At 49.1% G+C, this 17,156-nt stretch overlaps 1 protein-coding gene across 3 annotated transcripts; it reads left to right on the top strand.

Moving 5' to 3' along the window:
* Nucleotides 1-8,852: 8,852 nt before the first annotated feature.
* On the top strand, nt 8,853-16,400 carry Polm (DNA polymerase mu). Of its 3 annotated transcripts, none has more exons than XM_004652900.2 (11): nt 8,853-9,040; nt 10,148-10,334; nt 10,996-11,094; nt 11,206-11,376; nt 12,425-12,496; nt 13,899-14,019; nt 14,399-14,531; nt 14,640-14,742; nt 14,844-15,083; nt 15,159-15,242; nt 15,750-16,400. In XM_004652900.2, exons 1-11 carry the CDS (start codon nt 8,853-8,855, stop codon nt 15,834-15,836), a joined length of 1,485 nt encoding a protein of 494 aa, XP_004652957.2. In that variant the 3' UTR covers nt 15,837-16,400. The 3 variants fall into 3 exon arrangements, with proteins under 3 accessions (XP_004652957.2, XP_044991808.1, XP_044991809.1); XM_045135873.1 differs by having other exon boundaries at nt 14,865-15,083; XM_045135874.1 differs by lacking the exon at nt 14,844-15,083.
* The last annotated feature ends 756 nt before the right edge of the window (nt 16,401-17,156 follow it).

Below are 17,156 nucleotides of genomic sequence, written 5' to 3' on the forward strand. Positions count from 1 at the left end.
TTCAGGGAATGTGGCCCCACTAACATCTGGATTTTCATTCCTGGCCTTGGGAACTTGGAGAGAATAAGTTTCTGTGGGTCCCAGCTGCTCAGCCTGTGACAGTTTGCCATAGGACAACCAGTTACCCAAATCACTGCAATGTGTCAGAGAGCTCAGAGAAGCAGCAGGGCAGCACTCTTCGGATGAACAGTCCTCAGGGGCTCAGGTCCAATCAACAGTTTGGCCGCAAGCTTCTTACGTGCCACTGGTCTGCAGGGAAGAGGGGACAGCGACGGAAGGGACACACTCCAGAGTAGAGCCTAGTCTGTACAAAGTAAGGCCTCACGTACAGATGGCCCCAAAGGGGGCTTTCAAAGGTTATAAACAGGGGAGTCTCCCCCAGGGTCCTCTCAAACTAGAGGCTGCAACACAAAGTCTCCAGATGAGATTCATCTTGAGAAGACATAAGCTCACACATGGGCAAAAGTCACCCAAAACATGAGCATGAGAGCCGGAGGAAAAGCAGGCTGGAGGCTTCCCATCCACAAGATGAGACTCGTTTTCTCACCTTTCCTTCCAGGTAATATGTGCAGTTTGTAGAAATTTTAGAAAAATAAGCAACATAGGAAATGTGTCACTTACAATCACATTTTTTTTTTTTAGTGCATAATGTTGGCAAACATTTTCTTGGCCATATTACCACTCTATTTTCCATATATAAAGCATTTTTTATTTTAAAAATATTTTCGGGGTCTGGAGAAATGGCTTAGCAGTTAAGGCACTTGCCTGCAAAACCACAGGACCCAGGTTCAATTCCCCAGGACCCACATAAGCCAAATGCTCAAGGTGACACATGCACCTGGAGTTTTTTTGCAGCAGCTGGAGGCTCTGACGCACCCATTCTCTCTTTCTATCTCTCTCCTCTCTCTCTCTCTCTCTCTCTCAAATAAACTTTTTGAAAAACGTATTTTGGGGCTTGAGAGATGACTTAGTGGTTAAGGTGCTTGCCTACAAAGCCTAAGGACCCAGGTTTGATTTCCCAGAACCCACGAAAGACAAATGCACAAGGTGATACATGTGTCTGGAGTTTCTTTGCAGTGACTAGAGGCTCTGAAACATCCATTCTCTCTCTCTCATATATATATACACATACATACATACCTGCCTCTCTATTTCTCAAATAAATAAATAATATTTTTATTTATTTATTTGCAAGGAGAGAGAGAGAGAAAAGAGAAACAGAGAGAATGGGCTTCCAACTATTGCAAACAAACTCCAGAGGCATGCACCACTGTGCACCTGGCTTTACATAGGTACCGGAGAATCAGATTTGGTTCATTAGTCTTTGTAGGCAAGCACCTTAGCCACTGAGCCATCTCTCCAGCCCCGCATATATAGAAACCTTTCTATAAACATGGCCTCGTGTTAGACGTATCACTCTCTGCTTTCATAAGGAATAGTATCAGGAAATGTTTCCTGGGTATCCTTTTCCACCAGTGTATATGGCTGAACACCTGTTTTGAAAAGTCAAGTTTAACGAGGTATATGTGTCAGGTGTAAAATTCACATTTTTTTTTTCTTTCCTTTTTTTTTTTTTTTTTTTGGTTGTTTTTCTTTTTTTGAGGTAGGGTCTCACTCTAGCCCAGGCTGACCTGAATTCACTATGAAGTCTCAGAGTGGCCTTGAATTCACGGCAATCCTCCTACCTCTGCCTCCCTAGTGCTGGGATTAAAGGCCTGTGCTACCGTGTCTGTCCTCAAGTTCATATTTTTTAGTGCAGAATTACAAGTCTGATAAACGCATTCCTAGAGCCTCTGACGCAATCAAGGAGCATTCCATCACCCTCAAATTTTTTCCTGGCCATTTGCTTTCTTCTCCCAGCCCCAGTTAATCTGGTCTGTTTTCTGTCCCATAATCTTTTTTTAACATGTCTACATTTTCTTGTCAATGTAATCAGAACCCACGATAAGTGGCTCTTTCCACTTACTGAAAGGCTCTCTATACCCATCTAGGCTATTGTACCAACTGTCTCTTTCATCTCAAAGCCCCTTTTAATCCTTGGTATGGTATGTGGGGCAGGGGATGCAACTCACTACCGCCCTGTGGCAGGCTCCCTCCCTCCCTTGACTTCACCACTTTCCCATGTGCCTGTGTGGGGAGATCAAGCCAACTGAGGATGGAAACCTGAAATTCTCATATATGAACCTGAAGTCTCCATTCAGTGGGGTCTTTGCCACTCCAGGGCTGGAGAGATGGCTCTGCAGTCAACACACTCACCTGCAAAGCCAAAGGACCCAGGTTTGACTCCTCAGAACCCATATAAGCCAGATGCATAAGGTAGCACAGGCGTCTGTAATTCGTTTGTAGTGGCTGGAGGCCTTGGGTGTGCCCATTCTCTCTATCTGCCTCTTTCTCTCAAATAAGTAAATAAATAAAGCTGGGCATGGTGGCACATGCCTTTAATCCCAGGCAGAGGTAGGAAATCACCCTGAGCTCAAGACCACCCTGAAACCACATAGTGACTTCTAGGTCAGCCTGAACTAGAGTGAAACCCTACCTTGAAAAACCAAAAAAAAAAAAAAGAAAGAAAGAAAGAAAAAGAGAAGAAACTCCATCCAGGCATGTTCTGGCCTGTCCCAAGTAGCTGTACCTCCTATTGCAAACCCTGTTTCCTGGGCTGGAGAGATGGCTTAGCACTTAAGGCGCATACCTGCAAAGCCTAAGGACCCAGGTTTGATTCTTCAGGTACCACATAAGCCAGATGCACATCGTGGCACATGCATCTGGAGTTCGTTTGCAGTGGCTAGAGGCCCTGGCATGCCCATTCTCACTCTCTACTTCTCTCTGTCTCTAATAAATAAAAATAAATAATTAAAAAAAGGAAAACAAACCCCTGTTTCCAAAGCCATTTCCAATCCCAGAGCATTGCCCTCTCTGAGCCAGTCCCCATTCCTGCAGAGGGCACACCCTTGCTTCCACCCAGAAGTTGTTTTTTTTTTTTTTTTAAGCATATTTTTATTTATTTATTTATGAAAGAGAAAGAGTGAGAGTGAGAGAATGGGCACGCCAGGGCCTCAGCCACTGCAAATAAACTACAGACACATGTGCCACCATGTATATCTGGCTAATGTTGAACCTGGATCCTTAGACTTCGCAGGCAAGTGCCTTAACCACTAAGCCATCTCTCCAGCCTCCCCTCCCCCACCCCAGGAGTTTTAGACCTAACTATTCTACTCATTCTCCGAGATAATACTTGAACACATACACACAGCAGACTCAGAACTCACAACCCACAGGTAGAGCTCAAAGATCATTTCATCGGCAGAAGATCCTGTCCCCATCCCCCACAGCAGGCCACCTCTCCCGGAGGTACATACAGAGCACAGCAGGCCAGTTCCTTTCTCGAATCATGTCTTCATCCCATCTACATCACGTCTGGTCAGTTTTCATGATGACTCAGGCCCATGTGATTCAAGCAGGTCCTTTGCAGCAACCGCTCTGAGCATGTGGCTCCTTTCTTCCTTTCCTTCTTTCTTGGCAGGGCTTCATGCACTCCAGCCCAGGCTAACCTGGAACTCAGTCTGTAGCTCACGCTGGCCTGGAACTCATAGTGATAGTCCTACCTCAGCCTCCCAAGAGCTGGGACTCAAGGTGTGTAAGCACCACACCCCGCTGATGTGGCGGATTTCTAAGCCAGTTTGGTCCAGCTTCACTTGCAAGGAATTAATTGCACAGATATCTGTACACAGTTGCCCAGACTTTGAGTATTTATGTCTGATGTGTTACTAAAAGATTCTTCTTGGCCCGGCATGGTGGTACATACCTTTATTGTCAGTAGGACGATTGTGGTGAGTTCCAAGCTACCCTGAGACTACATAGTGAATTCCAAGTCAGCCTGAGCTACAGTGAGACCCTACCTCAAAAAACAAAACAAAACAACAACAACAAAAAAAACCCCACAATCTTCTGGGGCTGCAGAGATGACTCACTGGTTAAAGCATTTGCCTGCAAAGCCTAATGACTCGGATTCAATTTACTAGCACCCATGTAAAGCCAGATGCACAAAATGGCATATGCATCTGGAGTTCATTTGTAGTGGCTAGATGCCCTGGAACACCCATTTTCTGCCTTTTTTTCTGTCTCTCTCTGCTTGCAAATAAGTTTTTTTTTAAAAAAAAAAAGATTCTTCTGGGCTAGAAGGATGGCTTAGTGGTTAAGGCGTTTGCCTGAAAAGCCAAAGGACCCAGGTTTGATTCCCCAGGACCCAGGTTAGTCAGATGCACAAGGGGGTGCACTGTCTGGAGTTCCTTTGCAGTGGTTGGAGGCCCTGGCATACCCACCCTCCCTTTCTCTCTCTCTTTCTCTGTCAAATAAATACATAAAAATAAAATACAAAAGATTCTGTTGCAGCCAAGGAACCCTGGTTGCAATACAGACCATTAAGAGGCAAGGAACCGGTTTTAGAGTACAGGAAGCTGGAGGGACCTGCTCTGCACACATTCAGGTAAAGCTGACAGGCTCTGACCCTGCTGTTAAGAGGGAGGTGAGGGAGCAAGGAGCCACAACCAGGCATCCTGGCTGCACTGTGAAGGTTCTGAGGTCCCAGTAGCCTTAAGGCCTGAATTGGTAGGTGGGTGTTTGGGAGGCTGGAAGACGAGTAAGGCCAAGGAATAGCGGGCTGAGCCACTGTCTCTTCCTGTCACCTCTGTGCCCACACCACAGCTGGGCACAGAGAGATTGTGAAAGAGGAAAAACTACCAGTGCGGGGTTGTTGGTCAGGCTTCTTTAGAGGAATAGAACCAACAGGATGCATATAGATTGTGTAGTGGTTTGATTCAGGTGTCCCCCATAAACTTGGGTGTTCTGAAGGCCAGATTCTCAGCTAATGGAGATTTGGAAATTAACGCCTCCTGGAGTGAGTGTATTGTTGGGGACGGGCTTATGGTTGTTATAACCAGTTTCCCCTTGCCAGTGTTTGCTAATTGGCCAGGGCATGATATCCACCCTCTGCTTATGCCATCATTTCCCCCTGCCATCATGGAGTTTCCCCTCAAGCCTATAAGCCAAAATAAACCTTTTTCCCAGAAGCTGCTCTTGGTTGGGTTATTTCTACCAGCAATGTGAACCTGACTGCAACATGCCTTTGGAGTGAAATTCTTCACCTTCTACTATGCCCTGAATTCTTGGGTTTGATCTTTTCATACTGTCCTGAATATCTTGAAATTCCCATTTATACTTTCCTATTAGTTTGTCTTTCTCTTTGTTTGGCTGTATTAGATCTTCCACCTGGTCTTCTACTTTAGATATTCTGTCCTCTCCTCCATCCATTCTACTGGAGAGATTTTCTACAGAGTTTTTTTAATTTCATTAACTGTGTTCTTCATTGCTAGTAATTCTGGCTGGGTTTTCTTTATTATTTCTATTTCCTTATTTATGTCTTATATTGACCTCTTTATTCATTAAATTGGTTTCCTGTGTCTTCTTTGATTCCTTTGATTTCCTCTTTCATTCCTTTGATTTCCTCTTTGACTTCTTTGAGCATATTTATAATCATTCTTTTGAAATTTTTTTCAGGCATTTCCTCTAACTCATTCTCACTGGAGGTCATTTCTGATGCATTAGTACTTTTTGGTGGATTTATATTGTCTTGATTTTTGGTGTTTTTTGTGTTATAATGTATATATTTTTGCATCTTGGATTACAACCTTTGAGATTGGGCCAGCTGACCTGCACTGGGGCAACAGGAAGAATGTAGACTCTTTTGAAGGGGCCTGTGTGCTCAAGGAGTGTCCTTTCTTCAAAATTGGCTTTATTCCCCACTCTGGATTAACAAATTGGCACCCTACCTGGTATTGTGGAGTATGAGAAGTGCAAGAAAGAGAGGGTCATTGGGTTTGCAATGCAGTCTTGTGTTTTGGAAATGTCCATGGGCAGTGTGAAGCAGGTTTGCTGGATGCCTGCATGGAGACCACATGGGGCCATGAGGATGAATTGTGGATTGCAGTGGAGACCCAGTGGAGATGCCAGGACCACAAGATGGCTGCTAAAGAATGCTGCCAGCCCTGACAAAGTTTTCCAGGACTGTGAGTAGCCTAGCTGGAGGGGCGGAACTGGAATGCCAGAGACTTGTTGCTGGTTAGAATTATCAGACTTGGAGATTTGTCACTGGCAAGAGATATTGGACTTAAAGTTACAGAGTTTGATGTTTGCCCTGGTTGTTTTAACTCTTGTACTGGTTGAATATTTCTTTGCTATGTCCAATGTCAAAGGACGCAGGTTCAACTCCCTAGGATCCACGTAAGGCAGATTCACAAGGAGGCGCACACATCTGGAGTTCCCTTGCGATGGCTGGAGGCCCTGGAGTGCACATTCTCTCCTTCCCTCCCTCCCTCCCTCTCTCCCTCCCTCCCTCCCTCCCTGCTTATGTCTGTATCTCTCTCTCTCTCTCTCTGTCTCTGAAATAAATGAATAAAAATAAAATATTTAGAGCCAGGCATGGTGGCGCACACCTTTAATCCCAGCACTCGGGAGGCAGAGGTAGGTGGATCACCGTGAGTTGGAGGCCACCCTGAGACTACATAGTGAACTCCACGTCAGCCTGGACTAGAGTGAGACCCTACCTTGAAAAACTAAAAAGTAAATAAATAAATAAATAAATATTAAAAAACAAGGGGGGTGGGGAGAGAATTAAGGAGGGAAAGGATAGGAGAGAAGAAGGGAAGCATGGAAAGACAGATTCCATTCTAATTCCACCTTTTCCACCTATTCTGCTTGAGCAGGGATCCACTCCTGATACAGATTTCAAATGCACATGGCCAAATAAGAGTGAGGACAGCAGACCCAGCACTGGCAAGATGGCACTCAGCCTTGAGAGCTTTTTTTTTTTTTTTAATATTTTTGTTCATTTTTTATTTAATTTGAGAGCAACAGACACAGAGAGAAAAGGAGAGAGAGAGAGAGAGAGAGAGAGAGAATGGGCGCGCCAGGGCCTCCAGCTACTGCAAACGAACTCCAGACGTGTGCGCCCCCTTGTGCATCTGGCTAACGTGGGACCTGGGGAACCGAGCCTCGAACCGGGGTCCTTAGGCTTCACAAGCAAGCACTTAACCGCTAAACCATCTCTCCAGTCCCGCCTTGAGAGCTTTGATTTCAGGGACGTGCCACCGTGCCCAGCCACATTTTATTTTATTTTATATTAAATAACCATGTTTATTGAGGCTTCCCTCAATAAAACCAAGTGAAGGAAAACAAGATACACCCACGTGGTCTGAGAGCCCATGTGGTGGGCCTGGAAGAAACATGAAAAGGGAGTTGGAGAGGAAGGAAAGGAAAGTACAAAGAGCTCCTGCCATGTGGAGGGCACATGAGTACAGAGCCCATGTGGAACAGGGGTCAGGAAGTTTCTCCCCTTGTCTCTGCCCAGCTGCGCTGAGCTAGGCTGAGATGAAGGGGAGACTCACCAGGACCTGGAGGTTCAGGAATGGCAGTCAAGCCCAGCCACATTTTACATTTGTATGTGGTCCAGGTTTTCTTTTCTCCAGTATTTCCAAATTTATTGTGTTATTTAGATCACCAGGTGTAGTGGTGTAGGACTATAATCCCAGCACTTGGTAGCTGGAGGTAGGAAGATAACGAGTTCAAAGACAGCCTGTGCTTCATAGTAAATTGAAGGCCAGCCTGAGCTATGTGAAACCTTGTCTCAAAAGAAAACAAGGGGGCTCGAGGGATAGCTTAGCTGTGCAGGCGTTTGCCTGCAAAGCCAAAAGACCCTGGTTTGATTCTCCAGGACCCACATTAGCTAGATGCACAACGGGCGCAAGTGTCTGGAGTTCATCTGCAGTGGCTGGAGGCCCTGGTGTGCCCATTCTTTCTCTCCCCCCTCCCCACCCCCATTTGGGAGGCAGAAGTAGGAGGATCACTGTGAGTTTGAGACCAGCCTGAGAGTAATTCCAGGTCAGCATGGGCTAGAGCAAGAACCTACCTTGAAAAATCACAAAAAATTCTGGCAAATACCTTTAATCCCAGCACACAGGAGGCAGAGGTAGGAGGATCGCTGTAAGATCGAGGCCAGCCTGGGACTACACAGTAAGTTCTAGTTCAGCCTGGGCTATGTTTTTTTTTTTTTTTTTTTTTTGAGACAAGGATTGTTGCCTAAACTGGCCTTGAACAGATGATCCTACCTCAGCCTTGAAGGGTTAGTTTAGAGGCATGGGGCCGCCATGGGCCAGCTCCATTTTAAATTTGAATGTGGTCCAGTTCGTCATTCTTTTCCTCCAGTATTTCCAAGTTTATTGTGTAACTTATATCACAAAAACATTTTTGCCAGTACACTTTTGGTTTCTTTTTCAGATTTAAATATTTAATCCATCTGGAATTTATTTACTATTAAGCAATGAGTGAGGTCTCCAATTTTTATTTTTCCAAATGGATGGCCAGTGTCGCAACACTACTGGGTTAAAAAAAAAAAAAAAAAAAAAAAAAAAAAACAGCACCTTTCCGGGCTGGTTTGAAGCTATTGCTACACAAGCTTGCACCAGATCCCCGCTTCCCCCACAGCGCTCAGCCTTCCCGCCCCGAGCTCCACGAAGCTAGTCGGGACTTTCCGGATAACTAATTTAAATAGAAGACGAGTCTTCGGGCTCATTTGCATAGAGGCGGGGCTTCCGGCGTGTAGCTGACCCCAGCCCTACAGGGCGCGCGCCCGTTGGAGCCGCATTTGCATAGGGCGGGCCCTCACTGCACGGTAAAGCTCCGCTCCCCGACTCCGCGAGCTTCCGTCCGCTTGTCCGCTCCCTCCGGTCGCCGGCCGCTCGTCTTCCGCATCCCTCCCTCCTTCCTTCCTGGAGCCTGCCGCCTCCCGAGTCCGCGCGCGGATGCTCTCCAAACGGCGGCGGCGTGCGCGGGCCGGGACCCCGCGCGCCCCCGCGGCTTCCCCGGAGCCGCGCGCGCTCTTCCCCGGCGTGGCCGTCTACCTGGCTGAGCCGCGCATGGGCCGCAGCCGCCGCGCCTTCCTCTCCCGCCTGGCGCTGGCCAAAGGCTTCCGAGTCCTGGACGCCTACAGGTGTGCGGCTCGCGTCCTGGCCACGGGAGAGGGCCTCGTGTTGCTGGGATCCGAGGGCCTCGCCGGGTGCCGGGTGCCGGGTCTACGGCCAAACAGTGCGGCCCCCGGGCGCACAGGCCACTTGTGGCCCAGGTCGGAAATAGGCCGCAGCTGTGGGCTGAAGCACTTGTGGCTCTGGGTTCCAAGTTAATTTAACACTTCTCCAGCCCCCTTTTCCTCTTCTGTAAAGGGGGCTGTTAGACCGCATAGCTTAGAAGCAAGCCAGAGGCCTAAAGAGCCCTACAAGATCAGGAGTAGTAAGGAGCAGCTAACCACCCTCCTACCTTGTTAGCCAAACAGTGCTCAGGAGGCCCTGAGCCTGCAGAATTCAGAGCTGGCAGTCATGCAGGGAGGAAACCTGTGGAAACCCAGGTGAGAGAGTAGATTGAGGTTAAAGATAGGTAAGTGGACTTATGCTAACAAAGGGACTTAGGGCCAATGTTCCTGCAGCGTTATTCATTTCATAATTAAACATTCCCAAAGACTATGCACCAGACTCAAAGAGGTCGGAGACAGAGTTTTAATTGCTTTTTAGAGAAGAAAGTTCAGAGACTTGACTCTCCCACAGTCCTGCACCAAATGTTTTCCCACTGGGTTTCAGAGAAAACAGGCGGACTCAGGTTTCTTCACTTTAATCCCAGCCTTGAAGCTGGGTGTGGTGGCGCATGCCTGTAATCCCAACACTCAGGAGAGTATTGAGTTCTAGGCCATCCAGGCTCCATAGTGAGTTCAAGACCAGCCTGGACTATATAGCGAGAACTTGTCTCAAAACAAAACAGTAACCAGCACTAAGATTAGGACTGTCAGGTCTATGGTCCCTAAGGAGTCCTCTTTCTCTGAGGTGGAAAAGGAAGCAGAGGGTTTGGCTTGTGAGCCTAGCTGGAGCAGAGAACCTCAGTTCTGAGCGTGGCAGATTTGTTCACCAGGAGGGTTGGGGAAGGCTTTTCTAGAAAAGGCGACACTTTAAGAATGAGGAGCAGTCAGCATGCAGAGGGCCCCGTGAGATCAAAGGCTTGGGAGTGAGTATGGAACCCGACAGGAAGGGGTTCGCCATCCTCTCTCACCCAGCTGGGAGGTGACGCACGTGGTGATGGAGCAGACCTCAGCCACGGAGGCCATCTGCTGGCAGAAGCGCATGGCTGCGGCTCTCCCGGAGTGTCCCGGCCCCCGCCCTGCTCTGCTGGACATTAGCTGGTTTACAGAGAGCATGGCAGCTGGACATCCTGTCCCTGTGGAGGTCCGGCACCGCCTGGAGGTGAGCTACTACTGCAGCTCTAACTTAGTTGGGACAAATGACAGCAATGCCTCTAAAGGAGGTTAGCCATGAGGGCTCTTCCAGGACCACAGGAGGAGGTCCTGAGGAACCAGTAAGAGGGGCTGCAGCAGGGGCTTGGGGGCTTTGACATCCCATCTTCTGCTCTTAGCCACTTTGGGTCCACTTAGTTTAACCATCAAGTGTTTCTTCCTAACTGGATTTTTGGCCTGACCTGTGAGTTGGCAGGCGCCCATTCTCAGAATGCTCTGGAGCAAGGCTGCCAGTGCTAGGAGGCAGGCTCCCTCACCTTGGAGACATCAATCCCCAGCCCACTTGATTGTGAAGAGTTGAGAGGTGGCACGTGCAACAAAGCCATGGCAGGAAAAGTCCTGCGCAAGGTTGCCGATGGCGCTGCTGCACCGGCTCTTCAGGCGGGTCCTCTACTGGTTCTGTAGGGCAGTGTCTTCTGCCCTCACCTGGCACAGTTTGGTGCCCTCTGAGCTTGCTTCCTTTCTCCCGTGAGCCCTAGGAAGGCCAGGGTGAGTGAGAGGAGAGGCAAGGGTCTGAGTTTCGCCTAGCTCCTGCAGGGCACAAGGTGGGAGGGCAGAACCCCTAAGCCCCTGTCGCAGCCTCTCATGACGAGGGTGTTGCCTTTCCACAGGTGGCTGAGCCCACAGAGAGGCCCCCAAGCCCAGCATGGATGCCAGCCTATGCCTGCCAACGTCCCACCCCTCTCACACACCACAATGCTAGCTTCTCGGTGAGCTGGATTGTGAACAGGTTCCAGACGTAAAGGCTTGGGGACATGGGGGTTGCTGGATGAAAACTGATGGGTTGAGTCAAGGTGCCTTTCCTACCCTGTCCCTTGCAGGAGGCCCTGGAGACACTGGCAGAGGCAGCAGTCTTTGAGGGCAGCGAGGGCCGCAGCCTCTCCTTCCGCAGAGCGGCTTCAGTACTCAAGGCCCTGCCCTGCGCTGTCACATCCCTGAGTCAGCTGCAGGGGCTGCCCCATTTTGGAGAACATTCCTCCAGAGTTGTCCAGGTAAGTGCTAGCCACCCCGAGCGCGGTGAGCGACTGGTACGGGATGCCCTGGGTCCCGGTGGGAGAGCAGGAGCTTTGGTGGTTCACAGCCCAGTGTGGAAGGATGGGGGTGCAGGATGAGTTTTGCTGCTGCGAGGCTACAGGAAGTCATACTCGACAGAGTTCTGGTGTAGGAATGCTCACCTATGCCAGACTGGATGAGGGGACTCAATAAAGGGAGCCATATGTTGATATTGCTGTCATTGTCATCAGCCCCAGACTGCCAGGAGGGCATCCTCTGTATAATTTTGAGGACCCAGCATGTTTTATTGAAGAACCCATAGTAGCAAAACATGCTTTTAGATAAAGTTGTACACATTTTAAAAAAATGTTTTATTGGGCTGGAGAGATGGCTTTGTGGTTAAGCGCTTGCCTGTGAAGCCTAAGGACCCCGGTTCAAGGCTCGATTCCCCAGGACCCACGTTAGCCAGATGCACAAGGGAGCACACGCGTCTGGAGTTCGTTTGCAGTGGCTGGAGCCCCTGGCGTGCCCATTCTCTCTCTCTCTGTCATTTTCAAATAAATAAAAATAATTTTAAAAACTTATTCAAAATGTTTTATTTATTTAAGAGAGAAAGGGGGAAAGAGAGAGAATGAGCACACCAGGGGCCTCTAGCCACTGCAAACAGACTGCAGAAGCGTGTGCCCCCTTGTGTATCTGGCTCTGTGGGTCTGGGGAGTTGAACCTGGGTCCTTAGGCTTTGCAGGCAAATGCCTTAACTGCTAAGTTATCTCTCCAGCCCCAAGTCATACACATTTTAAGAAGCAAACACTTGTCTCTTGACACTTGTTAGTCATTTGAGAGATGACCCACATTACTGGTCCTCAGCTGGTCTAGTGTCAGTCCTGAGGGGTCTGGAGGCACCAGCCTTGGCCACATCAGCTGGATCCCCAGGTACAATCTCCATTACCAAGTCCTCTGACTCATCACACTGCAGAGCTTCTGTCTGGGGTGTGGAAGGACCATCTTATCCTTGGGCTAGGAGCTTTGCTTTGTTTCCTGTCCCAGGAGCTGCTCGAGCATGGAGCCTGTGAGGAGGTGGAACGAATACGTTACTCAGAGAGGCACCGGACCATGAAGGTGTGCAGGTGGGGCTGGGCAAACAGCGCGGTCCACAGCATGTGCAGGCGAACGGCTGGGGCTGAGGCTGGGGTGGCTGTCACAGTCCTGAGGTCGGAGAAGGTCTCACCAAGGAAATAGCAGCTAAGCTGGTATCTGATGTGCACAAGCCTGCTAAGTAGAGGCATGCAGGAAGAGCCGGTTTTGAGCACAAGGAATTTTCTGTATCACTTAGCCTAGTCTGTTTTTATTGCTTTGTTTATTTATTTTTTGAAGCAAATCCTACAGACTGCCTTTTTTTTTTTTAATGAGAGTGAGAATTGGCACACCAATGAAGAAACAGAGAGTGATTGATAGCTGCTGTCCTGCCAGCTCTCCTTTTTTTTTTTCAAATATTATATTCTGTACTTCTCTATTTTTTATTTTTATTTTTTTAAATTTTATTTATTTATTTATTTGAGAGCGACAGACACAGAGAGAAAGACAGATAGAGAAAGAGGCAGGCTTTGGGTCTGGCCTTTTTTTTTTTTTTTTTTTAATTATTTTTACTTATTTGACAGTGACAGAGAAAGAGGGAGACAGAGAGAGAGAATGTGTGTGCCAGGGCCTCCAGCCACTGCAAACAAACTCCAGACGTGTGTGCCCCCTTGTGCATCTGGCTAACGTGGGTCCTGGGGAGTCAAGCCTCGAGCCAGGGTCCTCAGGCTTCACAGGCAAGCGCTTAACCATTAAGCCATCTCTCCAGCCCACGCAGGCTTTGCAATCAAGTGCCTTTAACACCTAAGCCAACTCTCCAGCCCCACTAAGTGTTTTTGCCCTTTGCTGAAGGGAGCTAAAGAAATAAGTCCCAGCTGCAGTAGCTGGGAGGCACAGGTTCTCCCAGTGAATTAATTCCTGCTGAGCAGACGTGTTAGGATGGTTCCTTTGGTTCTGATGGAAATGAAAGCTTGACCTGTGAGTTTAGGGGAGACCTTTTATAGATGGGTTAGGAGGTAGCTTATCAAGATCTTTTGGGACTGGAGAGGTGGCTTGGTGGTTAAGGTGCTTGCCTGAGAAACCAAGGAACTCATGTTCGAATCTCCAGGTCCCACATAAACCAGACACATAGTTGATGCAAGCATGCAATGTTGCACATGTGCACAAGGGGGCACACATGTCTGGAGTTTGATCGCAGCGGCTGAAGGCCCTGATGTGCCCATTCTCTCTCTCAAATTAAAAAAAAAAAATCTTTGGCAGCTGAGCAGCAAAGTCCCCAACATGATGTTTCTCTTAGAGCTGTTCCCAGGTTATGTGGGTTCACTTCCCTGTGAGTGGGCTGGGAAGGTTTGAGTCACCCTGTGGCATTGGGCATGAGGGTAATGCCCCCAGGCGCATCTTCCTATAGGGTTTTACTCCCGACTTCTTTGTTCTTTCTTCCACATAGCTCTTCACGCAGATCTTTGGGGTTGGGGTGAAGACTGCCAACCGGTGGTACCAGGAGGGGCTGCGAACCCTGGATGAGCTTCGAGAGCAGTCCCAGAGGCTGACACAGCAGCAGAAAGCAGGTGCAGACTCCCAGAGGCATCTGGATTTGGAAGCTCTGCACACCAACACCTTTAGCTCTGGCTGGGACATGCAGATTCCTTGAGTGCTAGGGAGCAAGTGGTAGAGGGCCTTGGTAATAGACAACTGGGACCCCCCAGGCTCCCCCCTGCAGACAAGATCTCCTGTGGCTCTTTCCCAGTTAACACCTGTAGTCCACAGCACTGCCTTGCCAGAGCACCTGGGCTTCATGTTGCTGCTGTCTGATTTGGATCTGGGTGTTGGATAGTCTTGGTCTCTGTTCCCTTGGAGGCTTCTCTCTGTCCTGCAGCCTTGTGCTAGAGAACAGGGCTCCTTGGGGAAGGCAGGCCAAGAGAACCAGGAGTGCTGTGTTGCCCGTAGGGATCCAGCACTACCACGACCTTAGTACCCCAGTTGGGCGAACTGAGGCTGAGGCTCTGCAGAAGTTGGTGGAAGAAGCTGTGGGACAGGCCCTGCCTGGAGCCACTGTCACACTGACTGGCGGCTTCCGGAGGTAAGAAAGTTCAACCACTCGTTGAAAGGGGAGGAATAAGGCCCAGGGCTGGTGGAGTGCAAGCTTTGACCCTTTGCTGGGACCAGAGAGTCAAACTGTCCCTCTCAGGGGTAAGTTGCAAGGCCATGATGTGGACTTCCTCATCACACACCCCAAGGAGGGCCAAGAGGTGGGACTGCTGTCCAGAGTGATGAACCGCCTGCAGAGCCAGGTAAGGACCTCCTGTGCCCCTGCCCAGAGTAACCACCAACCAGCCTCGGACCTTGCCAGCCCCATGGTGGTACCTGGCCACCCTTGCCTCCCCCTTCGCAGGGCCTTATTCTGTACCACCAGCACCACCCCAGCCACTTAGGGGACCCCACCTACCAGCAGAGCCACACCATGGATGCCTTTGAGAGGAGTTTCTGCATTTTCCGCTTGCCGCAGCCCGCTGAGGCTGCCATGGGGGAGGCCTTGGATTCCTGCCCAGCCTGGAAAGCTGTGAGGATAGATCTGGTAGTTGCCCCCAACAGTCAGTTCCCTTTTGCTCTTCTTGGCTGGACTGGCTCCCAGGTAGGTCACGTGCTCCTGAGGCCTCTGGGAGCTGGGGTGGAACAACCCTGCTGAAAGCAACTGCTTCCTCCCCAGCTTTTTGAACGGGAGCTACGCAGGTTCAGCCGGCAGGAGAAGGGGCTGTGGCTGAATAGTCATGGGCTGTTTGACCCAGAACAGGTAAGCTGCCAAGAATGGGCTTGGGAAAAATAGCCCCCACTTCCTGATCCACAATCTGAAATGGCTCCAGAATCTCCACCCTGGAACCCATAGGGTCCAAATGTGGGTGTGAGCTCCAAAAAGAAGGCATCTTGTCTTAGCACTGGGCTTGGGCTCCGCTGCAGCCCTGGACAGGGTCGTGAGGCTCCATCCCGTCGATACACACTAGGTGGTAGCATGACATGCCCCCAGCTACACTGCACATGGTAGCATGACATGGTCTCTAGCTGCTGAAGTCCCTAGTTTTATTTTTTTATTATTTTTACTTATTTGTTAGAGACTGGGGAGGGGGGGGAGAGAATGTGCACACCAGGGTCTGTAGCCACTGCAAATGAACTCCAGATGCATGTGCCACCATGTGCATCTGGCTTATGTAGGACCTGGAGGCTCTAACCTGGGCCCTTAGGCTTCGCAGGCAAGTGCCTTAACGACTAAGCCATCTCTCCAGTCTGTGCTGGTTTCTTACAGAAGACGTTTTTCCACGTGACTTCTGAGGAAGACATTTTCAGACACCTGGGCCTCAAATACCTACCTCCAGAGCAGAGAAATGCCTGATCCTGCCTGCCTGCCTCCACCCTTGCCCAAAGGAAGTGAGAGGCTGCCTGATGCTCAGCCAGGCATCTTTGTTGGCAGAAGGTGTGCCACCATCCCACGTCCTCACCTCAGCACATGGAGGAATTCTCACCTGCCGGGACATTGGCAAAGTGGAACCAACCTTATCACTGTGTGAACCTAGGTCAGTTTTCAACCGTCTCATGCCTCAAAGTCAGGCGAGGAGCAGTACACAAACCATGGAGCTATAAAAGAGCCTGGAGTCCTGGATCTGGTTGTCCCGTTTTGAGCTTTTGCTATGTTTGCTCCAATGCGCCCCACTCACACGTACCAGAAGGGAACGACAGGGTCCCCACTGTGGGCAGGAGCTGGGAGGCAGAAGAGCGAGTTCTGGCTGTGAGGAGCCACGCAGCATCGGGAAACCTGGCCCAGGGCTGTGCTGCAGAATTTGGACAGGAAGGTAACCTGGGTCAAGACAACTTCCAATGCCAGAGGTTCTACTGCCCACAGCCAGGCTTCCTGCTCCTCTCCCCCCGCACCCCCCCACTGCTGTAAGTCCTGTTATCATTGGCCTTCTTTTTTTTAATCATATAAATATTTATAAGTTTATTATATAAATTTATAAATGTAGATTTGTTATATAAATTCTGTGGTGCTGAACTAATACCATCTCTGGAAGGGATTCTGTTATTCTCTTTTTTTCCCCTCAATTTTTATTAACCTCTTCCATGATTATAAAAAATATCCCATGGTAATACCCTCCCTCCCCCCACTTTCCCCTTTGAAATTCCATTCTCCATCATATCCCCTCCCCATCTCAGTCAGTCTCTTTTATTTTGATGTCATGATCTTTTCCTCCTCTTTTTTTGTTTTGGTTTTTCGAGATAGGGTCTCAATCTAGCCCAGCATAATGGAATTCATTATGGAGTCTCAGGGTGGCCTCAAACTCACAGTGATCCTCCTACCTCTGCCTCCTGATTGCTGGGATTAAAGGCGTGCACCACTACGCCCGGCTTCTTTTCCTCCTCTTATGATGGTCTTGTGCAGGTAGTGTCAGGCACTGTGAGGTCATGGATATCCAGGCCATTTTATGTCTGGAGGGAGCATGTTATAAGGAGTCCTACTCTTCCTTTGGCTGTTACATTCTTTCTGCCACCTCTTCTGCATTAGACCGAGCCTTGGAAGGTGAGATCGAGATATTACTCAGTACTGCAGTCACTTCTTTCCAGCAACATGATACCTTTTTTTTTTTTAAATTTTTATTTATTTATTTATTTGAGAGCAACAGACACAGAGAGAAAGACAGATAGAGGGAGAGAGAGA

This window comes from Jaculus jaculus, chromosome 16 (genome assembly GCF_020740685.1).
Source record: "Jaculus jaculus isolate mJacJac1 chromosome 16, mJacJac1.mat.Y.cur, whole genome shotgun sequence".
Classification (NCBI taxonomy): domain Eukaryota; kingdom Metazoa; phylum Chordata; class Mammalia; order Rodentia; family Dipodidae; genus Jaculus; species Jaculus jaculus.

What these genes read in the sequence shown, in the direction of transcription:
- Polm (XM_004652900.2), top strand. Translation starts at nt 8,853, where the DNA reads ATGCTCTCCAAACGGCGGCGGCGTGCGCGGGCCGGGACCCCGCGCGCC. An exon ending in AGGTCCGGCACCGCCTGGAG is followed by an intron (nt 10,335 to 10,995) that starts GTGAGCTACTAC and finishes GCCTTTCCACAG; the next exon opens with GTGGCTGAGCCCACAGAGAG. An exon ending in ATTCCTCCAGAGTTGTCCAG is followed by an intron (nt 11,377 to 12,424) that starts GTAAGTGCTAGC and finishes TTCCTGTCCCAG; the next exon opens with GAGCTGCTCGAGCATGGAGC.